The 19,179-nt window shown below is 44.8% G+C and overlaps 1 protein-coding gene across 4 annotated transcripts in view; it reads right to left on the reverse strand.

Annotated features, from left to right (window-relative positions):
• The window catches only part of rngtt (RNA guanylyltransferase and 5'-phosphatase), a 376,302-nt gene that overhangs the window by 320,763 nt on the left and 36,360 nt on the right, over window positions 1-19,179 (reverse strand). For all 4 annotated transcript variants that reach the window (XR_009445676.1, XR_007247610.2, XM_048531774.2 and 1 more), the window contains exons 4-5: window positions 12,070-12,158; window positions 1,466-1,541 (exon numbers count right to left, since the gene is read on the reverse strand). Coding sequence is in view for 2 of the 4 variants with exons in the window: in XM_048531774.2 (XP_048387731.1) it covers window positions 1,466-1,541; window positions 12,070-12,158 (165 nt within the window). In the remaining 2 variants the exon portion in view is untranslated. The remainder of the gene's footprint in view (window positions 1-1,465; window positions 1,542-12,069; window positions 12,159-19,179) is intronic.

Raw genomic sequence — 19,179 nt, forward strand, 5'->3', positions numbered from 1 at the left:
ATTCACTATCCTCATCCATGTCATTACTACAACATGTAAATAATTGTGGCTCCAGCATGGATCCCTGTTACACTCCACAACTTACAGGTTGTCAGCCTGAAAATGCTCTTTTTATCCCAACTTTGTCTTGTATTAATTAGCCAATCCTTTCTCCATGATATTATACCACCACCAATACAAACAGGTTATTTCTTAACAAAAATAAAGTTGCTGGAAAAGCCCAGCAGGTCTGGCAACATCTGTGAAGAGAAAAAGAGTTAAAGTTTCAGGTCAGGTGACCCTCAGAACAGAGGCTTATTTCTAAGTAGCTATTGCTTATAAGTCGTACCTTATCAAATGTAGTCAGGAAGCCCACATAAAATACATCTTCTGTCTCCCCTTTATTTAAAATGCTCACTACCTCCTCAAAAGAACTGTAGTAAATTTGTCAGGCACAATTTCCCCTTCATGAAGCCATCCTGATTTTGCTTGAATATATTATGGGTTTCTAAATGCTCTGTCATTACTTCCTTTACAATAGATTGTAACATCTACCCAACAGGTGCTAACCTAACTGGCATACAGTTACCTGTTTTATTTCCCCATTTGTTTTTGAATAAGACTGCTACCTTAGCAGTTTTCCAATCCTCGAACTCTTCCAGAATCTACAGATTCTTGAAAGGTTAGTACCAATGCATCAAATATCTCTGTAACTACCTACTCTAAACACCAAGTTGCAACTCTTCAGGTCCAGGGGACCTACCGGCTTTTTGTTCCATTAGTTACATAGGCCATATATCCCAACCAATGGCAGACCATATTAAACATCCCATTGACCGTTTGCAGTGAACAGCATCTGATTGTGCTCAACAAGCCAAATCTTGCAAGTCTCAGACCACCAATATCCAACATTAGAAGCAATTCTGCTTTTGGACATGTACAGGAAAAATCTGCGCAAAAACTTCTACCAGAATCTAATTTAAGATTGGCAACTGGACTCACAGTTGCATTTGGATATACTAGGTGCAAAACATTAACACATGTTCCCCTTTTATATAGGCACAGAATTCACACATACATTGCACTATTTTCACTGTGAAAGTGCCAGTCTCTGCTGCATTCCCCTGACCAAACGAAGTCTATCAGGTGGGTTGAGAAACAAGACCGACAGTTAACTGTCCCTACTGCAAATCCATACCAACGATGGCCCAATAAATCAGCAGCAATCTCTTCTCATGCTGTACAAATTGCTGCTCATTTTCCAAGTCTGCTTTTGTTTGCTTTTCTTCATATACTTGCCGGGATTAGAACACAATGTTCTCCTTATAGCAAAATTTTTAAGCATGGCATATAAGAAGAAACTAAATACACACAAACACTTACAACATCCCAAAATTGAGAAGTTTCGTGAATAAAAAAATTTTTTTGCGTTATTGATATCTATTGATAATCTCAAATGTACTTCAAAATTATAAAAATGAATTACCTCCAATCCATCTTCTCCACCAAGTAAGCACAAATGAGGAACCCAGTTCGATTGAAGCCATGTGTACAGTGTACTCCTGCAAAACACAGATTTTATAAAAAATGTAAGAACTGATTTTCTTTGCTGCAAACTCCATTTATAAAGCTTTTCAGTATATGAATAATCTACCCAAGTAAAATACAGCTCCTTGAACAGCCCACTGGTGGATCCAATGAGTGGCAGGTTGTTGATCACAGCTTGGACAGCTGTACAGGTGCTACCTGCATGACAAGGATGAGGATAATCAGCCAAGGGTTAACTGCCAAATCCTCTGTTGGAAATTCATACATGTTGATCACTATGCAAGGACAGGATGAGGTTTCTTCATGATACCCACAATCACAAAACCTGTTAACACTCAGTCAGACCTAAATACATGAAGACTGGCCACTAGAGATAATGGGCAGTGATTATTATTCAGAGATTCACACTCCAAGAAAGGAAAATCATTCAAGTAACCAAAAAGAAAATGTCAAGTCAGTGCATAATCTAAATGTGAAGTTACAACTTTTTATTGTAAACCAGGAGACACAAATAGAAACTAAAAATAATCTTGCAAGGAGCTACCATACAGCTTTATTATGAGAAATTTCACTAAGAATTATGCAATTTCCTTTCACATTGCTCTTCCAACATACTGAAGAAAGGAAGGATATTGGGAGAGAAAAGCAGGAAATATAAAGAAGCCAGTGAATAACAAAACCATAGTACTTTTATGCATACAGTAATGTCCAAGTTTAATGCATAAGCCTTTATACAATGCATACAGATAGCAATGCATTTTAAAGAAAACCATCTAAGTTATCTTTACTGAGCATTTAATGATCATATTTCATCACTAATGTGACGAAATTATTTTTGGTGTCAGCTCACTGGCAATCCAGACAAGGAATAATTTGTCTACTATTAACTGGTGGTAGCTTATAATTAGGATTTGTATTTAGTTGCAGCTCAGTTAGTCTTCAGCAAATATAGGTACAACAGACGTATTAAAACCAAGATTTGTGACGACCGTCATTTTCATGCTCCAGTACAACAAGACATTTAAAAAGGAAAACAGTTTCCACCATAACATGAAGCAGTCAACTTCCCTTCAACATCAATATTGTGCTGATAACATCTTCACACAGAAATAAAAACGCACAACCAAAGCTCAGATTACATTTAAACCTAATGGGGTGGGGGTGGGAATTGGGTAAGAAAAATCTGCAAATGCAGAGTAGGGCAGGTGGGTGGGGCAAAAAACCAGAATTGAGAGGCAGAAGGCAAGGAACAAGTAACAATCAAAGAATCAGAATCCCTACAGCCCCTACAGTGTTGAAGCAGGGCCATTCAGCCCATCGCATTGACATCAACCATCAAACGCATCCCATCTACACCCACTCGCTCATCCTATCCTTATAACCCTGCATTTCCCAGTTAGCCTGCATATCCCTGGTCATTGTGGACAATTTTGCATGGCCAATCCAACTATCCTGTATATCTTTGGGACTGAGAGGGGCACCTGGAGGAAACCCACACTCCTTGTGTCGGGATTGTGAGACAATAGTGCTAACCGCTGAACTACCATTTATGCCCAGGTGAGGCAAATGGAACAAGAGAGTAAAGGAGTTTGGTGAATCAGAAACCAAGTAAATGAAAAAGAGGCATTGGGTGAGACAAGATAATAAAATGTGAGGCTGGATGAACACAGCAGGCCAAGCAGCATCTCAGGAGCACAAAAGCTGACGTTTCGGGCCTGGACCCTTCATCAGAGAGGGGGATGGGGGGAGGGAACTGGAATAAATAGGGAGAGAGGGGGAGGCGGACCGAAGATGGAGAGTAAAGAAGATAGGTGGAGAGGGTGTAGGTGGGGAGGTAGGGAGGGGATAGGTCAGTCCAGGGAAGACGGACAGGTCAAGGAGGTGGGATGAGGTTAGTAGGTAGCTGGGGGTGCGGCTTGGGGTGGGAGGAAGGGATGGGTGAGAGGAAGAACCGGTTAGGGAGGCAGAGACAGGTTGGACTGGTTTTGGGATGCAGTGGGTGGGGGGGAAGGGCTGGGCTGGTTGTGTGGTGCAGTGGGGGGAGGGGATGAACTGGGCTGGTTTAGGGATGCAGTGGGGGAAGGGGAGATTTTGAAACTGGTGAAGTCCACATTGATACCATATGGCTGCAGGGTTCCCAGGCGGAATATGAGTTGCTGTTCCTGCAACCTTCGGGTGGCATCATTGTGGCAGTGCAGGAGGCCCATGATGGACATGTCATCAAGAGAATGGGAGGGGGAGTGGAAATGGTTTGCGACTGGGAGGTGCAGTTGTTTGTTGCGAACTGAGCGGAGGTGTTCTGCAAAGCGGTCCCCAAGCCTCCGCTTGGTTTCCCCAATGTAGAGAAAGCCGCACCGGGTACAGTGGATGCAGTATATCACATTGGCAGATGTGCAGGTGAACCTCTGCTTAATGTGGAATGTCATCTTGGGGCCTGGGATGGGGGTGAGGGAGGAGGTGTGGGGACAAGTGTAGCATTTCCTGCGGTTGCAGGGGAAGGTGCCGGGTGTGGTGGGGTTGGAGGGCAGTGTGGAGCGAACAAGGGAGTCACGGAGAGAGTGGTCTCTCCGGAAAGCAGACAGGGGTGGGGATGGAAAAATGTCTTGGGTGGTGGGGTCGGATTGTAAGTGGCGGAAGTGTCGGAGGATAATGCGTTGTATCCGGAGGTTGGTAGGGTGGTGTGTGAGAACGAGGGGGATCCTCTTGGGGCGGTTGTGGCGGGGGCGGGGTGTGAGGGATGTGTCGCGGGAAATGCGGGAGACGCGGTCAAGGGCGTTCTCAATCACCGTGGGGGGGAAGTTGCGGTCCTTAAAGAACTTGGACATCTGGGATGTGCGGGAGTGGAATGTCTTATCGTGGGAGCAGATGCGGCGGAGGCGGAGGAATTGGGAATAGGGGATGGAATTTTTGCAGGAGGGTGGGTGGGAGGAGGTGTATTCTAGGTAGCTGTGGGAGTCGGTGGGCTTGAAATGGACATCAGTTACAAGCTGGTTGCCTGAGATGGAGACTGAGAGGTCCAGGAAGGTGAGGGATGTGCTGGAGATGGCCCAGGTGAACTGAAGGTTGGGGTGGAAGGTGTTGGTGAAGTGGATGAACTGTTCGAGCTCCTCTGGGGAGCAAGAGGCGGCGCCGATACAGTCATCAATGTACCGGAGGAAGAGGTGGGGTTTGGGGCCTGTGTAGGTGCGGAAGATGGACTGTTCCACGTAACCTACAAAGAGGCAGGCATAGCTGGGGCCCATGCGGGTGCCCATGGGTGAGACAAGCTGAGGAAAGGACAGGCAGATAGAGAAGTGACGGGGAAAAGGAATGAGGGAAAAAAAAGGTAGGAGGGAGGAAGAAGGCAGAGTGAGAACAAGGCAAGGCAAATAGTTTTCCCCTCAAATGTTATTTGAACCGAATACTAAAAACAGAATACATGGTAATGACCTAGTGTCTTCAACACCACAGGCCAATTTATAATAAAAATGCAAACAATTTATGAAAATGTGTTGCAGGGTTTTAAAAAAAAAGGAGAAATATACTTGATATCTTCAGATATCTCAAAATGTACCTGATATCTCCAACATAAAATACATTCAGGGATGCTGAATGCCAATTCTGTTGTTTCTGTGACAACAGCCAAGATGGCTTTCCAACAGATTTCTATTGATGTTATCGATCACTCAGTTGGAAAGTGTCAGACAGTCACTGCAAAAATTGTCATCTGTCTTAGTAATAGGCACCTCTGTTTCTTTGCAAGAGCCTCCTCCTTCTTAGTGTGATAATGCTTTGACAGTTTCCAACAGAGCATCTCTACAAGAAAGAGAAATTACCAATCTTTCAACCAGTTTACATTTTTCTTCGAAGTAGCAGCTTCCAAATAAGCTCCTACTCATTCAGTCATATGCATCTTGCTTCACATGGACATATTCCCTCACTATAAAACTAAAAGGCAAATTTTTAAAAAAGCAGAGCTCAGAAGACAGCAAAAGGATTCATACACCATGCAAAGGTAACTATTCACGCTGCAGTGCTCTAGATAGTGCAAAGTATGAGATTGTAGAATTGCTTGCCTAGCCGGTGGGTTTGGTTGCAGACGCTTCATCACCCTGATAGGTAACACTGTCAGTATGCCATTGTGAAGCATCGGTGTTCTGTCCTGCTTGTTATTTATATGCCTTGGTTTGCTGGGATGGTTGGCATTACTTCTGGTGCTGTTTTTTAGCGGTTTGTATATTGGGTCCATTTCAATGTATTTGTTGATGGAGTTCCAGTTAGAATGCCAGGACTTCAGGAATTCCCTGGCAAATCTCTGGCTCGTGCTACTTTGAATGTGTTGTCCCAGTCGAATTTGTGTCCTTCTTTGTCGGTGTGGATGGAGGCCAGTGAGAATTGGTTGTGTCTGTCCGTGGCTAGTTGGTGTTCATGCATCCTTATTGTCAGTTTTCTTCCGGTTTGGCCTATGTAATGTTTTTCAGTCCTTGCATGGTATTTTGTACGTTACATTAGTTTTATTGGTTTTGGCATGGGATCCTTTACATTAGTCAGTACCTGTCGCAGGGTGGTTGTTAGTTTGTGGGCTGGCTACCCTGATACCTCAGGACCTGAGTAGTCTTGTAGCCATCTCTGGTGTACAGTAGGGTGACTAGTGTGTTTGGGTCTTCTTGTTATGGTCTGTCGCAGAGGTAACGGCAGATAGCGCTTTTTGAATATCCATTCCTTTTAAAAACTCCATATAAGTGCTCCCGTTCAAACTCATTGAACTGGGCCCAATATACAAACCACTGAAAAACAGAACCAGAAGTGATGCCAACCACCCCAGCAAACCGAGGCATATAAATAACAAGTGGGACACAAAACCAGTGCTTCGCCAGAGGTGCACTGACGATGTTACCAAGCAGGGTGACGAAATGTCTGCAACCAAACACACTGGCTCAGCGAGCAAGTCTACAACCTCATCCACAACCCAAGCTACAAATCTTCACAAAAACTTGAAGTGCACAATACGTTGAGAAATGAACATGAGTGCAATTTCATTACCTTTACAACTGAAAACAAAGCATTATTCAAGGCTCTATTTAGATTCCTATGGGTTAGAAAGCATAGGTATAGATATTGCTGTCTGCATATTTTCTCCCGCAATCCACCTCTTTTGAAGGCTCATTATGCAGTGGGAAAAACATGATCACACCCCATCACATCACACTCAACATCCATACATATACTTTCTAAATGGATAATGATCAAGTATACTGGCAATTGATGAAATAGTGCACATTTGTTTTATTTATGAAATTATAGGGACTGCTAGCAAGACTAGCATTTACTGCATAACATCAATATGCCTCAGGACATTGGAGCCAAATTGCCTTCTTGAACTTTGTGCAATCTGCGTGGTCCAGGCTTAACCACAGCGTTGTTAGGAAAAAAGCTCAAGCAACTTAAGCCAGTGACAGCAAAATGTGAATATAATCTCTGAAGTAGTTTAAAGTCAGAATGGTATACAACTTGGAGAGAAGCTTCCATTTTTCCAGTTGGAATACTGTGAAACAGTTTTGGGTCTCTTATCCAAGGGAAGATATACTGGCACCACAAGCAATACAAAGAAGATTCACTTGGCTGATATCAGGTATGGAGGGACTGTCTTATAAAGGAGAGGCTGAGCAGCTGGCCTGTACTCATTTTTTTGGGGGGGGTGGAGAGTTAATATGGAAGAATAGGAGGCAACTTCACTGAAACATACAAGACTTTTAGAGGACTTGACAGGGTAGATGTGGGAAAGTTCTTTTCCCGAGGGAAAGTCTAGGGCCAGAAGGCATAATTCCAGAGCAAGTGATCAAACATTTAAGACAGACTTGAGCAGGAATTGCTTCTCTCAGAGGGAAGTGGATCTGTTCAGGTCTTTACCATAGAGGAATGTCCAGGCTAGGTCATTTAGTGTTTTCAAGTCTGAAACAGATTTTTAAATTATTTAAATTTTAAACTAAAGGGAACCGTGGTTATCAGGAAAAGGCAAGAAAGCGGAGTTGAGGATTATCAGATCAGCCAAAATCTCACAATGGCAGAGCAGACTCAGTGAAATGAATGGCTTACTTCTACTATTATGTCTTACAGTCAATATGTTTGTCGTAGTAAATTCAGCTTCGGTAATATCATTAAAATTATAGGGAAATGATTAAATTCCCTCTTTACAATAAGAAACTGTGGCCACCTCTCAGCGCAAACCTAAATGCTTTCCAGGTCTTGACGCACGTGACATTGCTTTAGTATCTGATGAGTTATATACACACTACTGAATACAAGGCAAATCAGTGAACTTTCCCATTTCTAATCTTACAATGGTGGATCATAGGACTGCTCTCTCAGTACAGAAGTATTGGTTTAACCTGAAGGTCACCACACCTCATGTGTGGAGGGAGACTGAGAATGAAAATCCTTTACAGTAACCTCAGCTGGTGTGAGAGTTGAACTCACGCTTTGTTATCACTTGGCACTGCAAACCAGCCAACTGAGCTAATTAACCCCCCAAATTACAAATGAATTACCATTAAAATACAGCAACCCGTGAATCAATCTGGAAGATAATAAAATGGGAGGCTGGATGAACACAGCAGGCCCAGCAGCATCTCAGGAGCACAAAAGCTGATGTTTTGGGCCTGGACCCTTCTTCAGAGAGGGGGATGGGGTGAGGGTTCTGGAATAAATGGGGGGGGGGGCGGGGGGGGGGGGAAGAGGCGGACCAAAGATGGAGAGAAAAGAAGATAGGTGAGAGGAAAGTATAGGTAGGGCGGTAGGGAGGGGATAGGTCAGTCCAGGGAAGATGGACAGGTCAAGGAGGTGGGATGAGGTTAGTAGGTAGGAGATAGAGGTGCGGCTTGGGGTGGGAGGAAGGGATGGGTGAGGGGAAGAACAGGTTAGGGAGGCAGAGACAGGTTGGACTGGTTTTCGGATGCAGTGGGTGGAGGGGACGAACTGGGCTGGTTTTGGGATGCGGTGGGGGAAGGGGAGATTTTGAAGCTGGTGAAGTCCACATTGATACCATGGGGCTGCAGGGTTCCCAAGCGGAATATGAGTTGCTGTTCCTGCAACCTTCAGGTGGCATCATTGTGGCACTGCAGGAGGCCCATGATGGCCATGTCATCTAAAGAATGGGAGCGGGAGTGGAAATGGTTTGCGACTGGGAGGTGCAGTTGTTTATTGCGAACCGAGCAGAGGTGTTCTGCAAAGCGGTCCCCAAGCCTCCGCTTGGTTTCCCCAATGTAGAGGAAGCCACACCGGGTACAATGGATGCAGTATACCACATTGGCAGATGTGCAGGTGAACCTCTGCTTAATATGGAAACTCATCTTGGGGCCTGGGATAGGGGTAAGGGAGGTGGTGTGGGGGCAAGTGTAGCATTTCCTGCGGTTGCAGGGGAAGGTGCCGGGTGTGGTGGGGTGGGGTTGGAGGGCAGTGTGGAGCGAACAAGGGAGTCACGGAGAAAGTGGTCTCTCCGGAAAGCAGACAAGGGTGGGGATGGAAAAATGTCTTGGGTGGTGGGGTCGGATTGTAGATGGCGGAAGTGTCGGAGGATGATGCGTTGTATCCGGAGGTCGGTGTGGTGGTGTGTGAGAACGAGGGAGATCCTCTTTGGGCGGTTGTGAGGGATGTGTTGCGGGAAATGCGGGAGACGCGGTCAAGGGCGTTCTCAACCACTGCTGGGGGGAAAGTTGCGGTCCTTGAAGAACTTTGACATCTGGGATGTGCGGGAGTGGAATGCCTCATCCTGGGAGCAGATGCAGCGGAGGTGGAGGAATTGGGAATAGGGGATGGAATTTTTGCAGGAGGGTGGGTGGGAGGATGTGTATTCTAGGTACCTGTGGGAGTCGGTGAGCTTGAAATGGACATCAGTTACAAGCTGGTTGGCTTGAAATGGACCTGAATCAATCAATGTGGAAGCTTGTGAAGTCACAGTAAGGGAATCAGAACACACTCAAAAGCACAATTTTAAATATACTGTCAATCTGAATTCAACGAAGATATACCCATAAAAATGTTTAAAATGGCAATAATACACTCATATCAGTAGCTGGCTGTATTGTCTTCCTAGTCATAAAACGATTGGCAACACAACATGGAGGGCATCTAGTGGCACATTCATGTAAATTAACAGTACTCCCTCAGCAAAAGCAATGCTAAATAATCATATTACAATAACTACAAAACAGTTACCCAAACTTTTAATAACAGTGTCTCAAGGGATGGTGTTTATACAGCTGGGAAATACGATCATTTTAATAGCCAACAGATGATTCTGTATTTTATGATGCCAATTCTCCTTTATTCAATGTCACATTTGAATTTTATTCCATCCCCGCTCCACACCTTTTTATCCATTACAATGCTGGAAACATATATACCTGCTAGGATATTTTCACCCACAGTTGGCAGTAGTTTACACAGAAAGTAAACAAATGTTATCACAAGCTATTTTAGGTCATTGAAAGCAAGTAGCAGGTCATTCGAGTTTCATGGAAATAACGTACCAAAGATTTATGCAGTGCTACTTCCCACTTAGTTTTGTAGTTGAAGAGGGAAATAGAATACAGAAAATTGACATGCTGCAATACGACTGGAGAAAACTCTACAAATGTCAGGTATGCTGCAACAAACAAAAGGCAAATTTACAGACATTTTGTTCACCCAGCTCCAATAAGATGATTACAAAGCAGTGTTAACAACTGAATGAAGAATACAGAAAAAGCAGCAGGCCTTACATGTTCTCAACCCAATTGCAGCAAGGTTGACATTACATAATTCAATTTATCCATCTTTGTTGAATATTTATTTATACACTTACCTAATTAACTTCTATCAGTCTTAGTCTTGGAAATTTTCAATTAGTCTGTACTTAAGCTTTTGGGAAAGCAAGTAATGGATTTCTACAACTTTGTGCATCAAAAACTGCTCTCTCTTAAGTGACCTAGCCGTAATTTTGTCCCATTGCTCTGGATTCATTCAGAGGCAACTGTTCGCATCTACCACATTGAATCATTTGGTTATTTTAAAGCATCTTTATAAAGTCATCCCTCAACTTGTAAATTTAAAAATGTAAAACATGTTTATAATTAATCCTCCAATTGCAGGTAATAGCCTGACACATTTGCACTGCACCTCCTGAAATGCCAGTATATTTTTTCCTCGATTTTTAGCTCCTAAAACTGAATGCAGTACGTCAAATGGAGTCTGACCAGAACTTCACATAACTAAAGCACTATGTGAAATTTAAGTTAATGTTCCATTGGATTTTGATTATTTTATAGAGTAGCCTTTAGTGCCTTGATTTAAGAGGTTTATAAAGTCATGTATGGATAGGGTAAATAGAAAAGGTTTTTTCCCTGGGATGGGAGAGCCCAAAGATAGAGGGCATGGATTGAAGGTAAGAGAAGGAAGATTTAAAAAAGGGACCTGAGGGGCAACTTTTTCACAGAGGGTGGTCCATGTATGGAATGAGCTGCCTGGGGAAATGGTGGAGGCTGGTACAATTACAAACTTTTAAAAAGGCATCTCAATGGGTATATGAATAGGAAGGGTTTAGAGGGATATGGACCAAATGCTGGCAAATGGGACTAGGTTTACCTCGGATATCTGGTCAGCATGGATGAGTTGGACTGAAGGATCTGTTTCCGTGCTATATATCTCAATGACTCTATGATCCAAACTACCACATGTCTGCCTTGAGTGCAAAGTCTCAGTGGCATGTGGCAGCTTCCTGCTCCCAATTTTACATGCCTTTCATCCAAGTTGATTGACAATATCAACGTTGCTATTTTTCCATGCAAGAGTGAGTATAAAATTAATATAAAATTATTATTTATGTTTAGAATTGGAGGCAGCATTGAGATGTGGGTCAATAATTGGGATACATTGGAAATTTTAGTCTCTATTCAGCAAGCTGTGACAAATGGCGTTTCATAATTCATTTATTGCCTCCAAGTAACAAAAATAGAAGTTGTTGGAAAAGCTCAGCAGGTCCAGCAGCATCTGTGAAGAAAAAAAAACCAAAAGTTAACATTTCAGGTCCGGTGTCCTTCCTCCGAACTCAGAACCCAGATCTGAGGAAGGGTCAGCGGGCCGGAAACATGAACTTTGATTTATTTTTCTTCATAGATGCTGCCGGACCTGCTGAGTTTTTCCAGCAACTTCTATTTTTGTTCCTGATTTACAGCATCCCCAGTGCTTTTTGATGCTCTCCCTTCTTTACCAATTTGAAGATCCTACAAGTTCCCACTCACGCTCAATTTGTCATCAGGTCTCTGCAATGGTGACTACATCATTCATACCTGTTTCAGCTGATTCTCTGGTTTCTATAATATAAGTCAATTATAGTCTACGCATCGCTGTACCAAATATTTATCTGTACCTAATCTGCACGTATGCCCCACTTGTCTTTTCCTCAGACTTCTGAACTCACCGTTTGGATTTTTCCCTTCAAATACTGCAAGATCACAAAACAGTAAAAGGTAACATCACAATGGGATTTCAAAATCAAAACAAATGATTTTGTTCCCCAGTACATACCTATTAATTCCATGGGGTGCTGCATTATGAAGTGCTCACACAAACGAATGAACATGTTTGTTACTTCTTCGGTGGGACACTCAGCATGTCTAAACAAATCAAAATCAAAATATAGTCATAATCACACCACAATGTCAACTGCTCAAACCCAAGCTGGCTTTTAGTTTTTAAAAACAGTAAACGTGAACCAAACTCATGTGAATCATGAATCAATTGAACTTTCAGCTCAACAGATCTTAGTTACCCATTTATTATAAGGAACGTTGCATATTTATTCAAGGAGTTCTGCAACTTAATAGGGTTTGGATATAGAAGCTAATACCAGATTGGAAAAACAGAGTTTGGGGGAAAAGATTTCAATTTAAAAACAAAAAAGGTTGGATTAAAACAAAAACGGAAATGCAAATTATGATTAGAATGTATTGACCTATACATAGAAACATTGCAAGTAACTTAAGTTTTTTGTAAAAGTATTGGGTTTCAGGATGTATGTTGGACAGACAGAGACTGACATCTGGTGTCGATCAGAATGAATTACACACTAAGAAGTTGATAACTTTAACAATATGGCTTTAATAGTGTTACAAAACAAAATTTGACTCAGAGCCACACCAGGAGATATCAGTGCACATGACCAAATGTGACTTTTTATAGAAGCAAAGAGTTTGCTATTAATAGGCACGAAAGACAGTGTTTACAGATGGAATATCTCAGATTCAGTAGTTAACTAGTGAAGGCATAGCTGCCAATAATGAAACAATTAAAATAAGCTTGTGCAAGAGAACAGAATTGGACGAACAAAAAGATATCTCCAAGGAGTGCACAGTTTTAAGGGGTTACAGGAATGAGGGCAAACAAGGGATTTGGATTCAAGAATGAGAATTTTAGAATCAACACGGTGTTCAACTGAAAACCTGTACAGATCAGTGAAGGGATATGAGACACGTTGCTTGCGAGGGTATGGGCAATGTTTTACATACGAAATAATATTTCAATTAATAATTAGCAAAAGACTCGTAGAGCGATTTCTGCCAACTCCAATGTCCATTTGGAATAATGTACAAGAAGTCAAAGGGTCTTTCACCTCAGGCCATTCCTTGCTGACAGAGAGACGCTGTTTTCTTCTAAAAGAGCTCCTCCTTTTTCAGAGAAGAGGAATGGGAGCTGAAATTAGAGTGGATACTCTAATTGATTTTGCTTTCCTTGCTGGCTGGAGGACTACAATCAATAAAAATTACAATATTTTCAACAGAAGTTCTGCTAAATCATAATCTACAAGTAAGTCTTTTTCTAAAAAAAAGGAGTCTAACACAAGTCTCCGCACTCAGGTAGTCATCCTGACTTTCAAAAAAGATCAAATGCAACATCTGGGCTATAGACTGGAGCCATTTTGAAGGCCTGCCACTGAAATCAAGACATCCAAGCCTGACAGCCACCCCAATTCATTGTTTTAGGGAACTTAACATTTTTAGTAATCAACTTAACATACAGCAAATAAGCTTAAATGCGACAGATTTTGAACAGTTCCATTGAAGATAATTAGAAATTGTGCGATGCTGCTACAGATCAACCACTTAGTACAAATGTTTCACTCCTTAATTTAAGTATCAGGTAAGAGAAAAGAAAGCTGTTCTATTTAAATACTCAGAATCATTACTGCTCAACAAGGAGCCAATTCAACCTAGAGAACAAAGTGTACAGCTGGATGAACACAGCAGGCCAAGCAGCATCTTAGGAGCAGGAAAGCTGACGTTTTGGGCCTAGGCCCTTCATCAGAAATGGTTGTGGAGGGTGAGGACGAGTTGGGCTAAGCGAATGAGGTGTCTGTGCAGGGGGACTGGTCAGGCCTGCAGGACAGGAAGAAGAGGAGGGCGTTTAGGCCATCTGCATGGGGAATGCAGGTGTATAGGGACTGGACATCCATAGTAAAAAATGAGGTGTTGGCATCCAGGGAATTGGAAGTTCTGGAGGAGGTGGAGGGCGTGGGTTGTGTCACAGACATAAGTAAGGAGTTCCTCGAGCAAGGGGGAGAAAACAGAGTCCAGACAGGTGGAGGAACCCAACCCTCCTTCCACTGACCCCTTCACCCGCTTCCAACACAAGTCCTCCTCCTGGACACCACCCCCAGGCCTCCTACCCTCCCTCGACCTCTTCATCTCCAACTGCCATCGAGACATCAACCGCCTCAACCTCTCCACCCCTCTCACCCACTCCAACCTCTCCCCCGCAGAACGGGCAGCCCTCCGCTCCCTCCGCTCCAACCCCAACCTCACCATCAAACCCGCAGACAAGGGTGGCGCAGTGGTAGTATGGCGCACTGACCTCTACATCGCCGAGGCCAGACGCCAACTCTCCGACACCACCTCCTACCGCCTCCTCGATCATGACCCCACACCCGAGCACCAAACCATCTCCAACACCATTCACGACCTCATCACCTCAGGGGACCTCCCACCCACAGCCTCCAACCTCATTGTTCCCCAACCCCGCACGGCCCGTTTCTATCTCCTTCCCAAAATCCACAAACCTGCCTGCCCTGGTCGACCCATCGTCTCAGCCTGCTCCTGCCCCACCGAACTCATCTCCACCTATCTGGACTCCATTTTCTCCCCTTTGGTCCAGGAACTCCCCACCTAAGTCCGTGACACCACCCACGCCCTCCACCTCCTCCAGGACTTCCAATTCCCTGGCCCCCAACACCTCATATTCACCATGGACGTCCAGTCCCTGTACACCTGCATTCCGCATGGAGATGGCCTCAAGGCCCTCCGCTTCTTCCTGTCCCGCAGGCCCGACCAGTCCCCCTCCACCGACACTCTCATCCGCCTAGCTGAACTCGTCCTCACACTCAACAACTTCTCTTTTGACTCCTCCCACTTCCTACAGACTAAGGGGGTGGCCATGGGCACCCGCATGGGCCCCAGCTATGCCTGCCTCTTTGTAGGTTACGTGGAACAGTCCCTCTTCCGCACCCACACAGGCCCCAAACCCCACCTCTTCCTCCGGTACATTGATGACTGTATCGGCGCCGCCTCTTGCTCCCCAGAGGAGCTCGAACAGTTCATCCACTTCACCAACACCTTCCACCCCAACCTTCAGTTCACCTGGGCCATCTCCAGCACATCCCTCACCTTCCTGGACCTCTCAGTCTCCATCTCAGGCAACCAGCTTGTAACTGATGTCCATTTCAAGCCCACCGACTCCCACAGCTACCTAGAATACACCTCCTCCCACCCACCCTCCTGCAAAAATTCCATCCCCTATTCCCAATTCCTCCGCCTCCGCCGCATCTGCTCCCACGATAAGACATTCCACTCCCGCACATCCCAGATGTCCAAGTTCTTCAAGGACTGCAACTTTCCCCCCACGGTGATAGAGAACGCCCTTGACCGCGTCTCCCGCATTTCCCGCAACACATCCCTCACACCCCGCCCCCGCCACAACCGCCCCAAGAGGATCCCCCTCGTTCTCACACACCACCCTACCAACCTCCGGATACAACGTATTATCCTCCGACACTTCCGCCATTTACAATCCGACCCCACCACTCAAGACATTTTTCCATCCCCTCCCCTGTCTGCTTTCCGGAGAGACCACTCTCTCCGTGACTCCCTTGTTCGCTCCACACTGCCCTCCAACCCCACCACACCCGGCACCTTCCCCTGCAACCGCAGGAAATGCTACACTTGTCCCCACACCTCCTCCCTCACCCCCATCCCAGGCCCCAAGATGACATTCCACATCAAGCAGAGGTTCACCTGCACATCTGCCAATGTGGTATACTGCATCCACTGTACCCGGTGCGGCTTCCTCTACATTGGTGAAACCAAGCGGAGGCTTGGGGACCGCTTTGCAGAACACCTCCGCTCAGTTCGCAACAAACAACTGCACCTCCCAGTCGCAAACCATTTCCACTCCCCCTCCCATTCTCTTGATGACATGTCCATCATGGGCCTCCTGCACTGCCACAATGATGCCACCCGAAGGTTGCAGGAACAGCAACTCATATTCCGCCTGGGAACCCTGCAGCCATATGGTATCAATGTGGACTTCACCAGTTTCAAAATCTCCCCTTCCCCTACTGCATCCCTAAACCAGCCCAGTTCATCCCCTCCCCCCACTGCACCACACAACCAGCCCAGCTCTTCCCCCCCACCCACTGCATCCCAAAACCAGTCCAACCTGTCTCTGCCTCCCTAACCGGTTCTTCCTCTCACCCATCCCTTCCTCCCAACCCAAGCCGCACCCCCCGCTACCTACTAACCTCATCCCACCTCCTTGACCTGTCCGTCTTCCCTGGACTGACCTATCCCCTCCCTACCTCCCCACCTATCTTCTTTTCTCTCCATCTTCGGTCCGCCTCCCCCCCTCTCCCTATTTATTCCAGTTCCCTCCCCCCATCCCCCTCTCTGATGAAGGGTCTAGGCCCAAAACGTCAGCTTTTGTGCTCCTGAGATGCTGCTTGGCCTGCTGTGTTCATCCAGCCTCACATTTTATTATCCAGACAGGTGGAGATGAGTTCAGTGGGGCAGGAGCAGGTGGAAACAATGGGTCGACCAGGGCAGGCAGCCCCGTGGATTTTGGGAAGGAGACAGAAGCAGGCGGTGCATGGTTGGGGAACAATGAGGTTGGAGGTCACCTGAGGTAATGAGGTTGATGATGGTTTGGTGCTCAGGGGTGGGGTCATGATGCAAGGGACGGTAGGAGGTGGTGTCAGAGAGTTGGCGTCTGGCCTCAGCGATGTAGGGGTCAGTGCTCCATACTACAACTGCTCCTCCCTTGTCCGTGGGTTTTACAGCGAGCTTGGGATTGGAGCAGAGGGCTGCATGTTCTGCAGGGGACAGGCTGGAGTGGGTGAGGGGATGGAGAGGTTGAGGCAATTGATGTCTTGACATTTGGCCTGTTGTTTCTGTGCCAGCTCTCTGCTACAGCAATCGAATGGGTATTAAAGCCCGCTCCTTGCCCTACATGCTTTCAAAATTCTATCTTCAGGTGCTGAATAAATTCCTGTTTAAAAGCCACAACTGTATTCATCTCTATCACATTCTTAGTTATCACATTCCAGATTCTAACTGCTCCTCATGTTTCTCCACATATTTGCATTGGTTCTTTTGCAAATTTGTGCCTACAGTTTCCAACTCTTCCATCTTTTTCTTTTCACAATTTCTCCTTTTCTACTCTGCCAGATCCATAATGGTTTTGAACATCTCTATCAAATCTCCTCTTAAATCTTTTCATCCCCAGGAGCTCCAGCTTCTCCAATCAATCCAGATAAGTGGGATTCCATAGCTTTGCAGTTATTCCCATTAATCTTCCCTGAAATTTTTCTAATGCCAAAGGAATGCTAGTGATCTCAAAGCCACGGATCAATTCCTGGAACACTTGCCAAAAGTGTAGTCAAAGATGTGGGTCTAACAGTGGGCTCATCAGCCATGCAAGTACCCAAAGAATCAAAAGAATCCATCACTAGCAGTACAAACATTCCAAGATAGACAATCATACTTTTTAGCAAGTGATTGGCTGTCTGTTCTAGTTGTACTCAGGAAGATGGTTGTGATCTGCCTTCTTCAGCCGCTGCAGTATATGGAGTACTGTTAGGAAGGCAGTTCCAGGATTCTGACCCAACAAGAGTGAAGTTACACAAACAGAATTCCAGTTCAGAATGGAAGTGGCCCTTCCTTAAGCTAACCCTGTCTTCCAAGGAAGGAGGGAGCAGATTAGGGTGCTGTTGTCCAAGAAATCTTAGTGAGATGCTGCAGCACATCTTGCAGATGGTACACACTACTGCCACTTACATTGATGGCAGCAAGAGTCAATGTTGACGGTAATCAATGGGGTGCTGATCAAGTGGCTTCATTGCCCTGGATTGTTTCAAGCTTCTTAACTGCTGTTGGAGCTGCAACTATCCAGGCAAGTATGGAGTATAGGAAGTGAGTTAGAATAGCTGAAATCCCAGCCTCTGACCTGCTGTTGTAGTCACAGTATGTATATCGTTCTTCCAGTTCAGTTTCTGGTCACCGGTAACCACCCAGAATGTTGTTAATGCAAGATTCTGCCATTAAACGACCTTAAGGCATAGGAGAAGTAGTAGACCACTGGCACACCAAATCTACTCCATCATTCAACCATATCATGGCTGATCTTATAATCCTCAACTCAACATTCTTTTTCACTTAACCTTCCATTACTGATTAAGTATATTCAAGGCTGAGAGATTTTTAAATGACCCATTCCCTACAGCATTCTGCAGTAAAAAAAATTCCAGTCTCAATATCCTCAGAGAAGAAATCCTTCTCATTTCTATCTTAAACAGGCAACCCTTTATTCTCAGTTTATGCCCTTTGGTTCTAAAATGTCCCAAATGGGGAAAAGAATCTCTGGACACCTACCCTGGCAGGCCCACTAAAAATCTTATGGTTCAGTAAGGTCATCTCTCATTCTTCTAAACTACAATGAGTATAGACCCAAACTCATCTACCTTTCCACATAAGAAAATCCTTCCATGCCCAGATCAACTGAGTAAACATACTCTGGATTGCCTCCAATCTCAATATCTCTCTCCTTAAATAAGGAGTCTAAAAGACTGTCCACAGTATTCTTTGTGTGGTCTACCTGGTCTCAAAGTTTTAGCAAGATTTCCCTATTTCTCTACTTCATCTCCATTGGCACAAAAGAAGGCCAACATTCCACTTGCTTTGCATATTACCTGCTCAACTTGATTGTTAGCTTTAAGACCCGTACACAAGGACTCCCAAATCCCTCCACATTGCAGATTCCACCACTGAAGCTCCTCTATTCCTGTCAAAATGTAAAACATCAAATTTTCTGACATTACCTTCTATTTGCCAAATTTTTGCAAACTCATTTAAACTGCTCATATTCCTCGGTAGACTCTGTCATTCTCACTTGGTTTTCCTGCCAATAATGCCATTGTACAGCAATGGTCATTGCTCAACACTTGCCATCAGCTTTTTTTTTTTTGGGGGGGGGGGGGTGGTGACGTTACAGTCAGCAATAATCAGCAGGATTTCACTGGGGCCTTGATCCATGCTGGGTGATCCAGCCAGTTTCATTCTTTTTTTATTTATAATGATTAAATACAACTGAATG

The sequence above is a fragment of the Stegostoma tigrinum genome, chromosome 4 (assembly GCF_030684315.1).
Source record: "Stegostoma tigrinum isolate sSteTig4 chromosome 4, sSteTig4.hap1, whole genome shotgun sequence".
Lineage (NCBI taxonomy): Eukaryota > Metazoa > Chordata > Chondrichthyes > Orectolobiformes > Stegostomatidae > Stegostoma > Stegostoma tigrinum.